The sequence below is a fragment of the Canis lupus genome, chromosome 31, assembly GCF_011100685.1.
Source record: "Canis lupus familiaris isolate Mischka breed German Shepherd chromosome 31, alternate assembly UU_Cfam_GSD_1.0, whole genome shotgun sequence".
Classification (NCBI taxonomy): Eukaryota; Metazoa; Chordata; class Mammalia; order Carnivora; family Canidae; genus Canis; species Canis lupus.
In genome coordinates this window covers 13,055,489-13,076,935 of record NC_049252.1, presented here as the reverse complement: position 1 = coordinate 13,076,935, position 21,447 = coordinate 13,055,489, and the positions used below count along the sequence as shown (strand labels likewise).

General features: G+C 35.9%; 1 protein-coding gene across 4 annotated transcripts in view; it reads right to left on the bottom strand.

Annotated features, from left to right (window-relative positions):
- USP25 (ubiquitin specific peptidase 25) overlaps positions 1–21,447 on the bottom strand; it is a 136,900-nt gene that overhangs the window by 49,831 nt on the left and 65,622 nt on the right. For all 4 annotated transcript variants that reach the window (XM_038581247.1, XM_038581248.1, XM_038581249.1 and 1 more), the window contains exons 7-10: positions 19,004–19,141; positions 14,782–14,858; positions 8,939–9,012; positions 4,420–4,568 (exon numbers count right to left, since the gene is read on the bottom strand). In XM_038581247.1, coding sequence (XP_038437175.1) covers positions 4,420–4,568; positions 8,939–9,012; positions 14,782–14,858; positions 19,004–19,141 — 438 coding nt within the window. The remainder of the gene's footprint in view (positions 1–4,419; positions 4,569–8,938; positions 9,013–14,781; positions 14,859–19,003; positions 19,142–21,447) is intronic.

The window sequence follows — 21,447 nt, the reverse complement described above, 5'->3', positions numbered from 1 at the left end:
TGCTTTCATATTTTATTGCAGTATTTTAAATGTCACCATGAAAATTAAATAGTTACATACTTTAATTCATGGAAACCTACCATGGCCAATAGAAATAAAATCACCATAATTGGGGGTATGCTTCTCAGCAGACCATGAAAAGTCCAGGAAATAACTTCTATAACTTAAGAAAGAATGTTCATAATAATTATGTAATATGTCTCTGTTGTGAATGTATTTCCTATAACAGCAGTAACAGTTTTTTCCTACAAGACTGGAAGGATTTCACTTTATTCTAAAGGACTAAAGAGATAGCTAGACAGTCCTTTATTTCATCTTAGAAAATATTAAGGATTTGTCTAGCTCTGTGATTTTAGGATTTTAAGTATAGCAGTATATAGCTAGAATTTTAAATATACGAAGTATTTTTCTTTTGAAATGTTATTCTTTGGCAGCCCAGTGGCTCAGCGGTTTAGCGCCGCCTTCAGCCCAGGGCCTGATCCTGGAGACCCGGGATCGAGTCCCACGTCAGGCTCCCTGCATGGAGCCTGCTTCTCCCTCTGTGTCTCTGCCTCTCTCTCTGTGTGTTCTCCCATGAATAAATAAAATCTTAAAAAAAAAAAATGTTATTCTTTTCATTCAATAAAAAACTGTATTTACTTCTCTAACTGGTATGCCATGCTTGTGAGACACAGATCATTAAAGGTAAAAAATAATGCTTATAGTTTCCAGATCTCTAAACACATTTTATTATTATTTATTATCATATTATATAATAAGCCTAAGGAAGTAATAGATTGGGGCAGCTAATGAATAAAAAACATAACGTTGGCAACAAAAGGGCTCCTGAACTTTATGTCTATAAATCTAACTTAACAAAAGTATTTTCTAGAGAGAATGTAGTCATCTTTTTGAGTTATAATAGCTGATTTTTTTTTAATAGCTGATTTTTAATATGTTTTAAATACCTTGCTTTTGTGAGATTACACGAATGTGGGAAGCAGGGGACAGAAAAATAAGACCTACCATTTCAAATTCCCACAGAACACCAAACAAAACCAGGATATAAATCAAGCATGAGAAGCAAACAGCTCTATTCCAACTTGAACATTAGTTTTAGTCATTTAACTGGCTTCACACATTTGCCCTTTCACTCTAAAAGATAAATTTCCCATATAACATCTACAGATATCTAATATTGTACATGTATGTATTGTTTATCTAATTTAGTTTTTAAAGTTCCATAAAATTTGTTGTAGAACTTTCACTATAACCTAGTACAACTTTGTGACTATAACTTAGTACAACTTAGTAGAATTTTAGGAAATTTGATAGTACTTATATTTTTAAATGAGTATGCCTGGTGATCCAAAGATTCTGACTATTCTTCATTGCTAAGTTCTCAAGGTATTTATATTTATAGAAAGATATTCCTTGGGGATCCATGGGTGGCTCAGCAGTTTGGCGCCTGCCTTTGGCCCAGGGAGCAATCCTGGAGTCCCAGGATCGAGTCCCGTGTCGGGCTCCCGGCATGGAGCCTGCTTCTCCCTCCGCCTGTGTCTCTGCCTCTCTCTCTCTCTCTCTATGTCTATCATGAATAAATAAATAAATAAATCTTTAAAAAGATATTCCTTGAAATGATTATTTGTCCAACTAATGTCTCACAGAAGAATTAAATTAATTCTAGAAATACAGGTTATGTGATACTTTTCAGGTTTTAAAAAGAATGGTGTTGAGCCATATATTTAGATGTTGGAAGGATGCTCGTGATGTACTGGTGAGGGAAAAATGCAAGTCACAGGACAGTATGAACAAATACAAATACTTACACGTGTATAGTGACAGTCTAAAAGAAAATGTGTAAGAAGTGAATACCCACGCAAGAAATGAGGTACTCACTGCTCGAAAGGTTTTTGCTCTAATAGGCAATCAAAAAAAAATCTCCAGGTTTCCTAGAAAGTTTGATTCATCTATAAACTGCACATCACGTAATTGAACTTTAAAATTTATGATTTGAAAAATATTTTATAAGTAGTTATCATAGATATATAATTTTTAATTCATTCAGTTGTCTCTTGGTATGGCATTCCAGAAATTTAAACTCTTATAGACCACTGGATATTTTAACATGAGTGATTCAGGACACTAAAGGTCTTACTAAGTATTACTTGATCACAGCTACTTTAGCTACTTTTAAATAAATAATAGTCTAAGAGATAAAAGGTGTTATCAGGGACTATGTCAATTTATAAACAAGCCTAAGATGTTACTCATTGGTATTTATACAAAGTTAAGAAGAAACAGAACAGGGATCCCTGGGTGGCGCAGCGGTTTGGCGCCTGCCTTTGGCCCAGGGCGCGATCCTGGAGACCCGGGATCGAATCCCATATCAGGCTCCCGGTGCATGGAGCCTGTTTCTCCCTCTGCCTGTGTCTCTGCCTCTCTCTCTCTCTGTGACTATCATAAGTAAATAAATAAAAATTAAAAAAAAAAAAAAGAAGAAGAAACAGAACAGTCACTCTGAAGGACATAATGAAATAAGACTATAATTTAAGTACATTATTAAAAGCCTTTAAGATAGTCTACTTTAGCCAGGCTGAATTATCATTGAAACTATTGTGTTCTACAAATCTAGGCAATTGGTAATAGGAATACAGGTAATTGAATTTGTTCTTACTAAGACTCCTTACAAACTGCTGAATTCAGAGGAAACATATCACTGTATTTGATAGGTTGGATATAAAAACCAAGGCAGAAAATATATACGCAGTTCAGGGTATGAAGCCAAAGTAGGAGGACAAACTAAATCTTTTTAAATAAATAATGAGATTCAGATTAAATTTAAAATAAATAATGAAATTCAGATTCAATGTAAGAAAAACATTTTTAAAAGTGGAATATGTGAGAAAGATTATTTACCAATTAATTACTAAATTATTTATCAATAAACTAATGCATATTTCACTTATAAGCTCCTCTGATAGGGTAAGGAAAATGCAATCCCTCCTTTTTCTGCTTAAACTCATCTTCCTTTTATTTAATATAACACAAGTCACACTTTAGGCAGGGGGTCTGCTTTCCTATTCCATTATGGGATCCTGAGAGTCTCCATCTCTAGAGATCAATAAAAATAAGTTTAATTTAAATATTCTTAATTGGAGGTCTCTATGGAAATCACTGGTGGAGCTCTTGGGCCCACGTACTGCATTACATTTCTACCCTGCATTCTGATTTGACAGCTTAGAAGTAGGGCCTAGGCATCTGCTGAGAATCACTGAAGTAGATGATCTATGATACAGAGAGAAAAACTAATTCAAATATTTTCTCTCCCTCTCTCTCTCCCCGAAAAAAAAAAAAAGCCAAAAAATTGTAAATGTTAATTTATTTTGTTTATTTGGGTATATAAGGGATAAGGGAAGAGAAGGAAATGAGGATGAAGATAAAACAGGAAAGAGAGAATTCCATCTTTTTAAAAAAGCACATATTTAGATAAAAGCAATTTACTCTGAAAGACACAAGAACTCAGACCCTGTTTAGAAAAACACAGAGATATCATCACTTAACATCTATTAAGCACCTTATTCAGGGATAAAGTCCTCAGAAACTTTTTTGATAACACAGAGACATTTCATTCATTCAGTCAATAAATATGTATTACATAATTCTTTTTGCAGTCATTGTACTATCCACCAGGGATATAATAAAGAATGACACAGATGAAGATGCTGACCCTCATGCATGGAGTTTAGAAGTAGACAACTATCAGCGACTGCTTCATAACTGAATTTGGAGCAATGATCTGTCCTTTGCCTTCCGTGATAGTAACACATAAGGACGAATACATGGCTGAATGGATGGATGTACAGATGGAGCTAGAGATGTGAATAAAGAAAGAGTGGGAGGCCAGACAGAGACCAATTGAAACAAATAAGCAGGTTTATATTTGTTAAGTTATATCTTTCCTGAGAGAGCAAGTTCTTCCATCTGCCCTTCTGCCATTACACAATAATTTTTACCAAAAAAAGGAATCTAGACAAATTCCAACACTACTGGATATAAGTAACAGATGTCTATATAAAATTCCATCCTAATATCAGCACTTTCCCTGTTTACTTCCAGGACTAGCATGCTACCATGACTGGTACCTTCCCTAGAAAGTCTACACAGACTCAGTAATGCCCTAAAAGAAGATTTTTTTTTTCCTAAAAGAGGATTTTAACAGAAAATTTTAAGCTAAATTGTCAAGTGAGAATTTAACATAGATTATAGACTTGTTTGTACTGGTTTCCCAAATGCCTAAGCTACCATAATTAAATCCAAACACATAATCTGAGTATTCTCTCAGATATGAGGCAGTTTTATAATTAGAGACCTAAATTGTGCTTTACCACACTATAAGAAAGACTGGGGAAAGAGAAACAAAGAAGATCCTAAACTCACCTCTTGGCCTGATTTTCCTGAATTCTCTGAATGTAAAGACTCAATTTCTCCTTCAATCATAGCAGCTTCTAGGCACTCATGTAGATCTTTGAATCCATTGACCTGAAGTGGGTACTGACCAAACATTTCAGTATTTTCAAATTTTTTACCTATAGGAGAAGGGAAAGCTAATCATTACTCAATAAGTAAACGTGTATATGAATTACCTCTTGAATCCTGAAAACAATCACTCTCTGTTCCATAGAGTAGTCATTATCATTTTCTTGTTGGTTTATACATGCACATATGCAGATTCATATCCAGCCGTAGATATTAATTACACATCTGTACGTATGTAGGTAATCACATGTGTGTGTGTATATATATTCTTCCAAAAAACACTTTGTAAGGACAAGATACTACACTAAACACTGCAAATATATAAAGCAGTGAACAAAAAAGTTCTATAGGGTCCCTGAACTGAGAAAAACTCTCAACCTCTTTTGGAAGAAAGACATTACATTCTATGTACATTAATTATACATGTAATTATTAATAATATATTATTTATCATTATAAGTGTTATAAAATGTGTGGTGAGATAGTGCTGTGAAAGGAAATAAGAAGGAGAGCTAACCTAGTGTTTAAGGGCTAGAGGGTAGAGCAGGAAGACTTCCATAGCAAAATGACATTTACAGAGATTTAAACAGTGAGTAGCAATTAGCCAGGCCAGAGTGTCAGAGTGCTGTGGAGAATTCTTAGCCAAGGAATAATATACACAAAGACTTCAAGGATGCAAAGAACTTGGCCTGTCTGAAGAATTAAGGGAAGGACATTATAACTTAGGGGAGCAAATGGGAAGATAACAATGAAGAGTTAGGTAAGGTCTTAAAATCTACAAAGTTTTATAAGCCCTTGTTAAGAATTTTTTCTTCTGAATATAACAAAAAGTCACTGAATGGTTAAACCTAGGAATAACAGGATCACATTTATGTCTCTCAAACATCCACATGGCTTCTCTGTTAAGTGGGTAGTAGGTGACTATTGAAGAGTCCATGTAGAAATAAAGGCAACATGGAATACAGCGTTAAGAGTAAAAGTGAAAAAAAAGAAAAAAAGTGAGAAAAAAAAGTAAAAGTGTACAAATGCAGATGAAATTACACAGACATTTATACACATATTCAGGGAAGGTAGTAAATACAATTGACTGGTGGCTGGCTCACTGGCAGGATGGGGGGCAGAATTGTAAGGAAGGTATCAAGAATGATACTTAGTTTCTATCATAAATAACTGAATTGACTGTTTATGTATTGAAAGGGGCTCCACTAAAGAAAAAGCATAGGATTTTTTTTTCTTTTAGTTTTAAGGTAGTAGTGGCAACCATTGTTTTAGAATGGACCATTGGATTTTAAGTTGAGAAGAGAGTTGAATATGAATCTGTAACTAAAATTAATCTTCAGGTCTGAAGCTACAATGAGAGAATTGCTGGCTACTGATGGCAGTTAATCAAGGGAGAGAATGAAATTGCCAAGGGAACTAGAAGATGGAAAAGGCAGGGGGCGTCAGCTGAGCCCCAAGGATCTCCTACCTTAGCTAAAAAAGGCTAACTATAACTTCTAAAAGTACCCACAGGGGGATCCCTGGGTGGCTCAGAAGTTTAGTGCCTGCCTTTGGCCCAGGGCGCGATCCTGGGGTCCCGGGATCGAGTCCCGCGTCGGGCTCCCAGCATGGAGCCTGCTTCTCCCTATGCCTGTGTCTCTGCCTCTCTCTCTCTATGTCTATCATAAATAAATAAATAAATCTTTAAAAATAAAATAAAAGTACCCACAGTAGCAGGAAAAAAAAAAAAAAACGAGAATATGGTGCCACAGAAGCTGGAGAAATGATTTTAAAGACAGAATATAGGAAAGAGGAAAAAGGAGAGACTAAATAGCATAGAGTTCAATATGAGAACTGAGTGGGATCCTGCAGTCTTAAACAAATATTGGAAATTGATCTTAGAAAGATCCCTTTTAGAAGGGGTTTGGGGCCAGAAGCAAAAGTGGGATGGGTTGAATACATGGGAATCTAGCAGGTAAAAACAAACTCCTCTCTTAAGGGGGACTTAACGGAATAGGATTAACTGAAAAAGACGGTGAAGGGAGCTCTTTTTTGTTAAAGATGTGACTTACCAGACCACATCTAAATACTTATGAGAAAGACAGAAGAGGGGGACACTGAAAATACAAGAGAAGGCAGGATGATGGAGAGTCAGGGGTGAGTGAAAGCATGCAGAGATGAGCTTCTGAGCACATATAAACGACAGCCTTTTCATAGAAGACTGAATAATTCCTTATAATCTGGAGGGACGAATAAAAAGAATGTGGTAGAGGTAGGAATAGATGGAGGTTGTGAAGCGTAAAGCTCACATATTTGGGAAAGTTGTGTTTAAGTACTATGATACAAAATTACAAACACAAAATTAGATTCAGGACCTTAGACAGGACCTATGGCTAGATTTCATTAGCTTCACGGTAAATCCATAAAACCTGAGGGAAGATCTTTTTCAGAGAATGAAGAGCCAGAGAAGTTAGAAGTAAAAAAGGTAAAAATCATTATTACAGAAAATGGGATAGAAGACAGTGATTTAACAGAACAAGTACAACAAGTACAACAAGTGATTTAACAGAACAATTAAGCACAGTAGTGTTACAGGATTGGGACAGTGAAGCTTAGTTATCTACTACCAATTCATGATCCATTTATAGTTAGCCCATTTGAGTGACTTTTCCCCAGTAGTACTCAGGTACTCAGTGCACATAAGAGAGAGGATGAGCAGCTAAGTGATGGTCAGAGAACAGCCACAGAGGTAGCAGAGAGAGGGAATGGGGGAATTAGATGTTTATAAAAATGATCAGAATGCACAAGTAAAGAAAAATGCCAAAAGGAACAAAATGAAGGGGTCAATGAACTAGATGTTCTGGAAAAGTTGAGGAACTTCTGCAAAGAGAACACTTTAGTAAACATATGAAAATCACCTCCAATTGAGAGTCGCTGGTCTAAAAGAAAGCATAAGGAAGGGATCCCTGGGTGGCGCAGCGGTTTGGCGCCTGCCTTTGGCCCAGGGCACGATCCTGGAGACCCGGGATCGAATCCCACTCGGGCTCCCGGTGCATGGAGCCTGCTTCTCCCTCTGCCTATGTCTCTGCCTCTCTCTCTCTCTCTCTCTCTGTATGACTATCACAAATAAATAAAATTTAAAAAAATTAAAAAAAAAGAAAGCATAAGGAAGATACACATAAAAATGATTAGAGATAGAGCTTGAGAGCAAATTATTTTTACTGAAGCAAATACATAGTTCACGTGGAAATGTACTAAACCATATTTACGTGGCACAATGGTTTGAAACAACTAATATCTAGTACAAGAATTTCAACACTGACAAATTATTTCAATAAATCACTTTTAAGATTCAAGGTAACACAAGTAGGAAGGGTATAAATAGTACAGTCACCACCTGATTAGAGCTATTCTACTACTTCAAATACAGTATGACACTATGCACATCCCAAATTGGAAAGTAACGTACTATGTAAAATATTCCACTATTTATATAATGAATAGTTACCATTTGAGGCAAAAAATACATATATACATATATATACTATATATATATATATACACACACACACACACACAAACACTTCAGTGTAACATTTTATATGCCCAACTAAATCATGAGTCATTAACTTTTTCTGAATCCTACACTATAAAACTATATTCAAACAACGCTTCATAGGAATCCATTAGTTAAGATCTTGAAGGAAAACCAATTTTCCAAAAGTTGATACATTGGGCCATTTGGAAAATTTGAAAAGTTTTTCAAATGTTTCAAATTTTTTCAAAACTTGATGCTTTGGCATTAGTAATTACTATTATCTGAAGTGTATTTAATGAGTCAGTGCCCTTTCCTTATTAGGAAAACGAAAAGACTGTCGGTCAGACCCAGATTTTAAGTAACAGGCATTTAGGATAGATGGAGTAAGTAGTATCACTCTTAAATGATTTTTCAAAAGATAAAAGTACGATTCTTTCTTGAAAACCAGAGCCTAAATAATTCTATAATCACCTGAAAAAGGTAATACCTTGACTATACTAAATTGCTAAATTATTAAATGCAGATTTCAAAACAAAGAGTTGAAACCCTCAGAAACAATAACCATCATCCCCAAACCAGTATTCAACTCCAATATTATTTTCAAAACCATTGCCCCCTTAATCCCTGTACCCCAACAATTCACAGAATCACAGCTTTCTCAGGGAAAGAACATCAGGATGACACTATATATTAGCATGTGATAATGCATGCTTAAACCTTCCTTTTCATTCACTCTATTATTCACTGTTTTCTTGCAAATAAGTCGTAGCAATGCAACAGGAACTACTAGACAGAGTAAATCAAATTAAAATTAAAAACCATTCAACAAGGAGTCATTATCAAGAGCTAATAGGTAATAACTCTTCAAATGTAATAAAGAGTAAACATGTATTATAACCATACCTTCAAGTACTCCCACAGCAAGGAACCTCCCATAGAACAACTCTACCATGGGGTTCTTTGGCTTCTCTTCATCCCTAAAGCATGGTAAAAACATAAATGCGGTTGTGATTTTTGGACCTGTAAGTAATAGACAAAACATCCAAAGAACAATAGTATATGCCAAGATGGTAACATTTATGTGGCTGTCCATTCACTTAGTGCTGCTATTGACATTACCTTGGACAAGGCACTTAAGTGTATTCTTCCATTTTTTCACCTGACAATTGAGGATAACAGTAACTGAACTCAAAGACCTGCTGTAAGGGTTAAAATGAGTTGCTGCAGGGGACAACATTACAAGAGGTCCTGACACAGTCTGTGTTCGAGGAATGTTTGATCCTTTTATTATCATAGTTCATTTTGACCTCACACTTTTAGGCGTACTTGGACTTGTTGAGAAGAAAAAAAAAGCCACTATTAGAGTAAATTTCTATAAAACCTTAAATATCATTTCCTATATTTAAAGAGAAGAGCGCACACCATTCAAAAATAGCAGCTGTCACCAACGAAGGAGCAAAACACCAGCTTTGACACAAAGCAGCTCAGAAGCTACTCTACTCTTCATGCTGCAGGCATGATTACTCATTTGTGAATTTTCCAAATTCTTTAACATATACACTGTGGATTTTTTTTTCCTTTTTCGCTTGAAGCAAACAGAAGTTAATACTTTTTTAACCTTTCATTTTTATGTTTTGTTCTCTCTGGTCTGAAAACACAGTTTATCTTTGCATTACTACACAAAAGTGTGTGGTCTCCACAACTGTGTACATAATTTATCTTCAAGAATTTTGTGTTTAAACCAGTAAAATGGATTTGCTTAAAAAAAAAAAAAAGAGGCAGGGAAGGACATGGTCTCTTTATAAATGTAGTATATGTACTTTCACTTACTCCTTAAAACAAATGGTAGTGGGAAAAAAAACTGGTAGGAAGTATTTCACTTAATCCTTAAAACAATGCTATGAGGCCATATGGTAGTTATTAGTGATACTCAAAAAGATTTCTGGTCTTCTACTCTCAGGTATGTGGTTAAGACATACTTTCCCACTCATGTTTTATTCAAATTTTAAAAATTTTATTTGTGGTAAGATACATAACACATAATTTACCATCTAACCATTCTCAAGCGTTTGGTAGATCGTGTTAAGTATATTCATATTGTGCAACCGATCTCCAGAAGTCTTGTCATCTTACAAAACTGAAACTCTACACTCACTGAACAACTCCACATTTCTCCCTCCCCACAGGCCCTGGCAACCACCATTCTTACTCTCTGTTTGAGTTTTACAACTCTTGACACATCATGTAAGTGGCATACAGTGTTTGTCTTTTTGTGACTGGCTTATTTCACTTAGCGTCTGTGTTGCAGCATGTGTCAGAATTTCCTTCTTTTTAAAAGATATTCCACTTTATGTATGCCACATTTTGTTTATCCATTCATCCATCCATTCATCTGAGTTGTTTTCCACCTTTTGGCTATTGTGAATAATGAGATGCTATGAACATGGATGTACAAATATCTCTTCAAGACCCTGCTATCAATTCTTAATATATACCTAGCAGTGGAACTGTTGGATCATACAGTTAACCTTTAAAGTTTAAAGTATACAATGTAATGATCTGATATATGTATACATTGTGAAAGGATTTCTTCCATGGAATAGTAATTCTATTTTTAATCTTTTGAGGAGTCACCATGATGTTTCCCATATCAGCTGTATCATTTCACATTCCCATCAACAGTGTACGAGGGTTCTAATTTCTTCACATCCTTACCAATGCCTGTAATTTTCTGTTTGTTTGTTTGTTTTTTTTAATAGTAGCCATCCTAATGGGTTTAAGGTGTTCCCCCTCACTTGAAGTTAGGCAGACCACATAACTTGTTTTTCCCAACAAAATGTAAGCAGAAGAGGTGTGTGATAGAAACCCTGAAAGCCAGTGTACTTTCATTGCCATGGTAATCCCAGAAGGGATGATGATGAGAAGCATCTGGGGCTCTGAGTTAAAGAATGATCAGAGCCCCCTACTCTGGGGCTCTGAGTTAAAGAATGATCAGAGCCCCTTACTCACACCCACTGGACACATCTAATAATATGATATAAGCTACAAAGTTTTGGAGCTGTTGCCACTGGACTATCTAGCCCACTATGACTGATAACAGTACAATTACTTCTATTTTACTGATAATGAAGCTGTAGAGCAGGTTAATTCACTTGCCTAAATTCGCAAAATTGGTTAGTGCTCAAGCTGCAAAGTGAACTCAAATTTGACTCCAAAATCAATGTATCCTCTCCCATTATATATATTTCGTCTTTGGGCATTTTAACTCTATGGGAAAAATTTACTTCACACCTTACATATTTTATAATATGAGAATAAAAAGGACTTGAGACTGACATGGGGGAGAGGAACAATCCAAAGATTATCTTGCTTGATGTAAATATCTATGAATCTTTAGATGTAAATATTAGTGGGAATCTCTTTTCCATGTCCTCTTATTTTTATGTAGGAAATCAATACTCCTGGTTTTTCTCCTTATTGTCATACACATACCCCATGGAAAGAGCAATGACTTAACAGGTTGCTGACTTTGTCAGAAGGAACTGGATGTTGGCTGCCTCCAGGAATTCTGAACTTTCTTTCCAAATTTCTTTTCAAATCTTCCTACCTGAATTTTACCCTGCTCTCCACTAATCTGTGATAAACACAGATCACTAAAGAGTTGGGTAGGAATCTCTAGAAATTATTTACCTTGTCCTTCTTTCCAAGCTCTTAGACATCCTGTTCTTTGCCTTGCATTTAAGCTGTGAAACTCAGGGGCCCAGATTGGTTATGCCAACAGAAATATAAGGAATACAAGTAAAGAGCAATTAAAAAGACACGAGACTCCTATAATAGAAGTGAGAGACCATGGAGCCTCAGTCGGTTGAACGTCCAACTCTTGATTTTGGCTCAGGTCATGATTTCAGGGTCAGGAGATCGAGCCCTGTGCCCAGGCTCTGTGCTCAGCAGGGAATCTGCTTGAGAGTCTCTCCCTCTACCCCTCCACCTGTGTGTGGAGAGCATGCACACACACACATGCTCTCTCCCTCTATAAATAAATCTTTAAAAAAAAAGAGAGAAAAAAAAAGAAATGAGAGACCCATCACTTGCATGAAAGCAGTAGTAAAGAAAGAATGACACAAATATCAAAGGCCAAAGAAATCACTATGGAAAACTTGCATCTGGGACATCTTACCGTTGGGGATTAGGTTAGCACAGAAGGAGTTCAAAGGTCTGGATAGCTGACAAAGCAAACTAGAATGCTTTGGGTCAGAGCTTCCCAATCTTTTTAATACAATTAGTACATATATTAACATATACAGGGAATTTTAAGGTTAAAAGACATATTTTCTCATGATCACAGAAACAGGATCAATATCTCCCACATACCCATAATCTGGCTAGCCATGGCACACCGATTGGAAAGCTCTGTTCTAAATAGGGGGAGCATAAAGATTCAAAACTAGTTTTAGCACCAAAAACAGCAAAAAACAGATCGAAAAGTATGGGGAAATGAACAAAGAGAACATACTTCAAATAAAACTTAAGATTTTAGGGACGCCTGGGTGGCTTGGTGGTTGAGCATCTACCTTTTGCTCAGGGCATGATCCCAAGGTCTCGGGATCGAGTCCCACATCAGGCTTCCTGCATGGAGCCTGCTTCTCCCTCTGCCTATGTCTCTGCATCTCTCATGAATAAATAAATAAAATCTTAAAAAACAAAAACAAAAACGAAACAAAACAAGATTTCGAATGAACTGAAATGGAAAAGTTCTGGCTTTTTTAAAAAACTGTTTCAGAAAAAGGGAGATAACTGGTTAGGTACTAGATCAGAAGAGGTGACTATAATCCAAAAACATTAACAAGTACATAAATAACAAACAATATTTCCAAAATCAGAATAAAATGACCCCCTCAGAAAGAACACACATTTAGGCACGCTTCTGAGGCTACAGATAAAAAGCAATGGGAAGATCATGTATTAAAGACAAGATAAACTAAATGAACTGCTTATAGAAAATCTGGAGAGATTTGAGAAGGAGGAACTAGGGATTTCAGGGTAAAAGATTCAAAGAATTACTTAAAGAACCTCAGAGACTCTGTTATCACAGATGAAGATACAGATATTGTTCACATTCTGAGGAAACACGCACAATGAATTTCTGGTATTAGAACTCTAAGGAAAGATACAAGGGACATGAGCTATACTGGAGAGGAACCAGAATGGACAATTCTCATTAGTGAATCACTTATTATGAGGAACCTATCAAGACAGTATCAGAGGAGGAAGTTAGAGAAAAACAAATGCAAAGGCAAATAAAAAAAAATGTAAGAACAGGAAGAATTCATCAAATAGGGCTGGCTGTGCATGAGACAGAGGCTAAAGCAGCAGGGTAAACTTAAAAATTCAGCCAAACCTTCCTAAAGGAATAAAAAATATATACACGTATGTGAACGTGTATCACGTATGTGAACGTGTTTCTAGGCATATGTCACCTAGAAAAAGATGCAGCAGAACAAACTACACTCTAGGCCTATAACATTCAAAAGCTGAGGAAAGAATGTATCTTCACTGGATGCTAGGACTCAGCTTTCACAAGCAGCAATAGCAGATTCATTCCAGAGGTTTGATGGGGAAGACTTTCCAGATGAACGTAACATGAAGAGAGAAGCTAACATGAAGAGAAGAAAGAAACTAACCCAAAGGCAGGTTTCCCAGGCCTAAGCAATTCCATAGCAAAAGGCAGTGGGCACAACCACCATGGCACAAAAATAAGTCATTCAATGAGGCACTCAGAGCCACAAACTGAAGAAGCTCATAATAATGCAACTAAAACTTTTGGTGGACAGGAAAGACACTGAGGACCTACAGCTGTCAACATCATAAACTTCTAAATACGCTTTCAAGAAGGAAGCAGCTTTCAAATGTCCCACTCTGAGATAAAATTTACCAAAAATATATTTTTTTTTCCTCAAATACTGTAGACTTCGAACCATAATTACTTTCTTCAGAGACTGCTCCCAACTTAGTTTAAGTTCACACATAACAGCCTGCAAGTGACTGGCCCTCAATGACAGGCTTCTGGGTAGAATTATAACCAGTCATTTACTGTTTACAACATATTCCAAAATTTCTAGGTGTTAATTTACATACTGCATCTTGTTAGACCATATCAGAGCCCGCAGTGGTAAATTCTAAGTGGTCCACCAGTGTTTCATGAAGATACATAAAGGAACTAGTGGTTACTATTAGGAAAGTGGCCTCATGGGAGTGGACAAGGACTATCTTGAAAGTGTGCAGATTTCTTAAATAACCAAAGTCTTAATGATTCAATCTGATGGGCAGAAAATAAAAAGCTAGAGAATGCTGAGGAGGACTGTCATATCCCTGTTGTTATGATTCCATGTGAAAGGAGATCATCAGAAGTAATACTCCTGGTATCTTTCCCCACCACTAACCCATTCCTCCTCATGAAAAGAGACTGCTGAATCCAAGGAAAAGAAGTGGGCATGTGGAATTAGCCCTTTCAGGGTTGCTTTTTAGATCTTTCTGGCTGGATTCTACTCTTACAATGGAAATCTAAAGCTACTCAGCCTTTGAGCCACAGATTTCAAACAACTTGTCAATACAGGTAACGTTTGGGTTCCTACACATCTTTTGGTTTCTTTCCCATTTCTCCATAGATACTGATAAATAAAAGGAGAAAAATGAGTGTTATTTATCAATCTCCGAAAACCCCATCACTAAATTTCATGGTAACTTACGTCTCTTCTTCAGCTCTCATTTGAAAGGCATCTTCTAACCAATCTAATAATTTGTGTGTAAACTCACTCACATCTTGCTGTGGAAAGAAAAAAAGTCTTGTTGATATTTGAGTCTGCTAATAAAAATACTAAGTATTGCAACACAAAACTTACAGCCAGTCACATCAAACATAAAATTACTGACTCCTCACAGAAATATCATATGAAATGTTTCACACCAAATACAAGAAATACTTATAACCTAACCTAACAAGAGAATAAAATCAGTATCTGAGAAAAACAAACATTATATTGATAATCACAATGACTGGGTTTTATTACAGGAAATTTATATATACATTTTTATGTACATATTTATATATACATATATATTTTATATATATACACACACACACATATGTATATAATACATACAATATTATATATACATTCATATATATAAATTCTAACTTACAAATAAGGTTTAAAAATAAGCATCGCTCCCAAACGAGTTCTCTAACGAATCTTTTTAAAATTAAAGACCCACATTACCAAAGAGTTCTTCATCATATAAGGAATTGTTACTGGCTTCTCTCTTAGAAGGAAGACATGCTTTTCAGCAATTCATTTTCTTAATTCAACTCTTACACCCAACTTTTTAAGCCAATCCACTTTTATGAAGATATGTTAATCCTGTCAGGTTTAGTCCAATCACTGACTCCCTATCAAGTTCACTATCTCATGAACTTCAAATTATCCCTTCAGAACTAGCGCATGTACATCACCTTTTGCCACCCCTTCTTCCAGTTGTAGTTCCCCTAACATGGAAAAACAGGAAGAGGGTGGCAGTTGTACTCGTCAACTACCATAATTCTTTGAATAATCTGAGGTAGAACACAAAAAATAGGTTCATCTATAGAGAACCTAGGGAGAAAAAATAAACCAATCCTACTAAGACTGTTTCATCAAAGACACATGAATCAGTGTAAACAATGTGCCTTTATTAATCAAAATTGCCCCAAATATTAAACAAATTAACCATCATATATTTTTCCACCTACAAGTTTTCTAAAAGAGCATCTGGGTCAATCTACTCACCTTTAAAATGCTGAAACTAGGAACTCCTGGGTGGCTCAGTGCTGGAGTGTCTGCCTTTGACTCAGGGCACGATCCCAAAGTTTCAGGATCGAGTCTCACATCAGGCTCCCTATATGGAACCTACTTCTTTCTCCCTCTGTCTATGTCTCTCTCTGCCTCTCTCTCTCTGTATCTCTCATAAATAAATAAAATCTTTAAAAAAATAAATAAAATAAAATATTGAAACTAGGATCTAAGAAGCTTAAGGAAATTGTTCCAAAGCCATGTAAGTTAGGGGTCCCTGGGTGGCTCAGTGGTTGAGCATCTGTCTTTGGCTCAGGTTGTGATCCTGAGGTCCTAGGATCAAGTCCCACATCAGGCTCCCCTTAGGGAGCCTGCTTCTCCTTCTGCCTATATCTCTGCCTCTCTCTGTGTCTCTCATAAATAAGTAAATAAAATCTTAAAAAAAAAAAGAAAAAAACTAAACTCAGCACAAAAATCCAGTTATAAACATCCATACCAACTGTAGTGGGTTAAATAGTGGCATGCCAAAATATATGCCCATCTGAGACTTCAGGATGTAATCTTATTTAGAATACAGGTCTTTGAAGATATAATTAAGGTAAGGATCTCAACATGAGATCATCCCAGATTAGGGTGGGCCCTAAATCTAAAGGATGTGTATTCTTATAAGAAACAGAAAAGAAGCAGACACAAAGACACACAGGAGAAAAGGCCATGTAAAGGACACAGAGACTGAAGCTATGCCCCCACAAGCCAAAGAACACCACAGGCCATCAAAAGATGGTGAAGGAAGGCAAGAAAGGATTCGGCCTTAGGGCCATGGTGGGGAGCACAGCCCTTTTACCACCTTTACTTTAGACTCTGGCTTCTAGAACTGTTAAGAGAGTAATTTTCTATTGCTTTGAAATCATTTGGTTTATGGTAATTTGTTACTGCTGTCATAGCAAACTCACAAAACACATTAAAGCAACTTTCCATAATTTTAAAATTCTGTAACTTTACTCATCCTGCAAGGTTATATCTGACTAGAAACACAAAACTGTTTCCTAGTTATCAAAATACTATTCAGAATGAATTATTCCTTGTCTTTATTTTAAGAAATCTAAAATTAACATTTACAAAATAATTCTACCTGCTTTCCTCAAGAGAAAAAAAATTAAGGCCTTTACTACAACATTTTAATTTTAAACTCAATTATAGGTATGATTAAAATTGACAGTACTATATACCAAAGTATCCCACAAGATTCTTGCATATTCCAAAATATGATATATTTAGGAAGACTATGAAATATAAGTACAAGTTCATTTTTTTAAAAAGTAATGATGCTTACTTTACTCATGGATTTATTCCATTCTGTCACTAATGTGTGTTCGACTCAAATGTCTGGGAGTAGAAGAGAATCAAACCTGTATCAACCTGAATTCACATACACCTACTCTAAAAAGACCTCCAGAGAAAAAGAATGAACGGTGAGTAACCTAGTTAGTCTATCTACACTGCCAACCCAAAGCAATGGCATTCACATTGTGGCATTCGAGTCTGTCTCCCTGTCTACCCTAATAAATCTGAAAAGTCTACTGTGTACATATAAGGCTCCCAATAAACTTTTGCTGCCTCATTTTTACATATGAAAAGATACACAAAGACCACTATTCATAGTGAAAAGATTCAACACCAGAGAGTAACCAAGAAAAAAAACATACAAAAAGCAATTCCATAAGAAACAATAAGTCAGGGAAGAGAAGCGACTTTTTAAAATTTAATTTTATACTCAAAGCTATTAGAGATTATAATGCACATATTAAATAAATAGTGCTACAAAAAATAAAAGACACTTAAAACCAGGAGTACCCTAAAATGGGGGTTTGAGATCATTTTTAAGAATATTATTTCTTTTGACTTAAGTATTGCTTTAACAAATAAGAGTAAGATATTAAACCTAACCAGCACTGGAACTTAGTTAGAAATTTTTTTATAAAACAAACCAACCAGGGGCATCTGGGTGGCTCAGTTAGTTAGGCATCCAACTCTTGATTTCAGCTCAGGTCATGATCTCAGCGTGGTGAGATGGAACCCCACTTCAGGCTCCACACTAGGCATGGATTAAGATTAAGATTCTCTCTCTCCCTCTCCCTCTTCTCCCCCACCTTACAAAAAAATGAAAACAACAAATCAAAGCAAATCCTGACGTGAGCACCTTTTTTGTTCATTTGTCTTTGCCATAAAAGGTGAATTAAAACAAAACAAAACAAAACAAAAACAACATGGGCAAGGCAGGCGTTGCAGAATTATACATCTTTTCAGGACCCCTCTCCAAATACCTTTCCTACACATCCACATACACATCCACATACCAGACACATCCAAGTACTATAAAAAGTGCGTTACAAGTGCAGTAGCTGTATGAATCTATTGAGACATTTTGTCTTGTGCCCCTTGCTTCCTCACTGCCATCTCTTCCAACACTGTTGCTACTAGTCTATTTTCTTTGCTTTTCTGTTTTCCCTCTTTTAAAATTTCTCTAACTTCTCAAAAAAATAAAATAAAATAATAAAATAAAATAAAATTTCTCTAACTTCTCAAATTATGTGTGAAAATGTTGCTTGTTTATACATTTTCTATTTTATAAGAAAATTCCCAATTATCTTTTTTTAAGGAATGGATAAAAAAATCCTACCAAATAGCACTATACAAAGATTGAAAAATAAAAGCAACAATAACAAAGTTAATGTAGTTCAGAAACCTTTTCTGAGTAACTAAGGAAACTACTTCATGCCAACAAAAATAGGCATACCAAAAGCATGTATACTATACTGGCCTTGGGTTATCACATTTGTGAAGATTTACAACATTTCTGAACATTCCTAATTTTACCCACTGTTTTCACTTATTAATTTCAATCACAATAAAAATTACAGTTTCATTTATCTTAACACTTTCCAAGATCACTGTTACTTTTCTCTCAACTTACAAAAAGTAAATCTTCCAAATAAGCAATGTTTTAAATGTCTACAACTTATTTTTAATAAAGAGGAATAGCAATATCTTTGTCATGTGTCTTTGAAAAAACTGCTTAAGGAATGATCAAATCAAATAAAATACAAATATTAATAAATAAGTAGGTACAAAAAAAAGCTACCTGCTGGGAGTCATTTGATTTGAAAGCGTCCTTAAGAATTTCGACTGCTCTTGATGGGTCAACATATTTCCTTTTAGTACCAACAAGAAGTGCAAATAGATACCGCAGCTCACGCATAAACGGCAAATTCCGATGCTCCTATTAGGGAGAAGAAAAAACCCGTAAGTGAAACAGATATTCATTTTAACAAATCAAAAATTTAACTAATATCGATTAGGGAGGAGCCCAGCACTCCCACATCATAATTAAAGAAGAGTGTTGTGACCTAGGACACTCAAAGGAGTCCAGCACAAAAATAGAGGACCTAGCTAGGCTTAGCTCACAATTTCAGCACAAACGCCACATTATCATAGCTAATCATGTTATTACCCAGCCAAGAATATCCTCTCCTAATTCAAGTCTATTTATTATAATCCTTTCCATTCAGTTAGGCCCAGCTGCTGTGGACAGCAATAACAACAGCCAACATTCAATGAGTGCTAACTTGGTGCCAGGCGCTGTTTAAGTACTTTTCCTCAATAAGCCCATTTAAACAAAGATCCCTCCTCCTCCATGAAGCTTTCCCAGACCCCTCCAAGTCAAGGATTCCTTCAAATTCCACATCTATTAAAACAGATGTCTTTCACTCAGCAATGAATCACTAACTGGCACTGTCGTGGGATGATCCTAATTATCAGACAATACTAGTCTAATAAGCAATTAGAGTAAGTCCTAATATTAAACTAATGTATCATCCTTCTAGTGTTCCTTTGAAATCTCAACTTTTGTTTCCTAATAAGACTGTAAACTTCTTGGGACGCCTGGGTGGCTCAGTGGTTGAGCGCCTGCCTTCGGCCCAGGGCGTGATCCTGGAGTCCTGGGATCAAGTCCCACATCGGGCTCTCTGCATGGAGCCTGCTTCTCCCTCTGCCTGTGTCTCTGCCCCCCCCCCCATAAATAAATAAATAAAATCTTAAAAAAATGCAATCTTAATGATGTTAAACATCTCATAATGTTGCCCATTCAGACAACTTATCCCTCTGTGCTACTATGTCTCTGCCTCTCTCTCTCTCTCTCTGTGTCTCTCATGAATAAATAAAGAAAATTTTTTAAAAAATAAAATAAGTTTTTATGATTGATAACATTGGGTTGTTGGTGTTTCTAGAGGATTTGGTGCAATCATATGTTTATAAGAATTGAATGCCTGCTTTGTGTGCCAGAAAGTTATGGAAGAAATATAGAAGTTCTTGTTTTTGAGAAGTTTACAGTCTTTTTTTTTTTTTTAATATTTTATTTATTCATGAGAGACACGGAGAGAGGCAGACATTGGGCTGCAGGCGGCGCTAAACCGCTGCGCCACTGGGGCTGCCCAATTTTTTATTTTATTTTATTTTATTTTTTTATTTTTTAAATTTTATTTTACTTTTATTTTATTTTATTTTTATTTATTTATGATAGAGAGAGAGAGAGAGAGAGAGAGAGAGAGGCAGAGACACAGGCAGAGGGAGAAGCAGGCTCCATGCACCGGGAGCCTGACGTGGGATTCAATCCCGGGTCTCCAAGATCGCGCCCTGGGCCAAAGGCAGGCACTAAACCGCTGCGCCACCCAGGGATCCCCCAATTTATTTTAATACAAGAAGAAAAAATTTGTTTAAAGAATGTGATTCACATACCTCAGTGAAATAATTCATGGTAACAAGCAGTTCCTACTATAGTTAGCTCTTGCAATAATAATTTTAACAGAGCTTATATATCTATTTAAATATTAGAAAATAATTTCCAAGAAAGACTATGTGGTTGGTGTTCTCAAAGTCATAAAACTTTAGGGGTATTGTATGTGTGTATAGATGCTGTCCAGAATAATATAATCAATACAGAATAATTGTTCCTAGAATGTATTAAAAAAAGGAGTCCCAAAAAATAGGTGTAAAGGAATAAAATATTTGACTCCAAATACTTGTCATTTGATCCAAAAATGATAGACCACTACAGCAATCACAAAGTGATCTGAATAAAAATATTAATTTATGGAAACATGAATTTTATGTAAGTATAATAAATTCCATCACCAGGATGCCTGTGTGGCTCAGTCGGTTAAGTGTCCAACTCTTGGTTTTGGCTCAGGTCATGCATGATCTCAGGATCCTGGGATCAAGCCATGCAAAGGGCTCCAAGCTCAGTAGGCAGTTTGCTCAAGATCCTCTCTCTCCCTCTCTCTGCCCCTCATGCTGCCTTTCCCCCAACACTCACGCTCTAAAATAAGTAAATAAATCTTAAAAAAAAAAAAAATTCCATCATCAACGATAAAGTTTAAATGTAAAAGTTTTAATTGAAAGAAAACTAATCTATGATTTTTCTGTTGTACTTCCTACACTCCCCCAATTGCCTTATATAAATACTGGGTGTTAAAAATATAAATACAAAGAATTTCAATTCATAATATAATTTCCAAAAATACCCCTAAT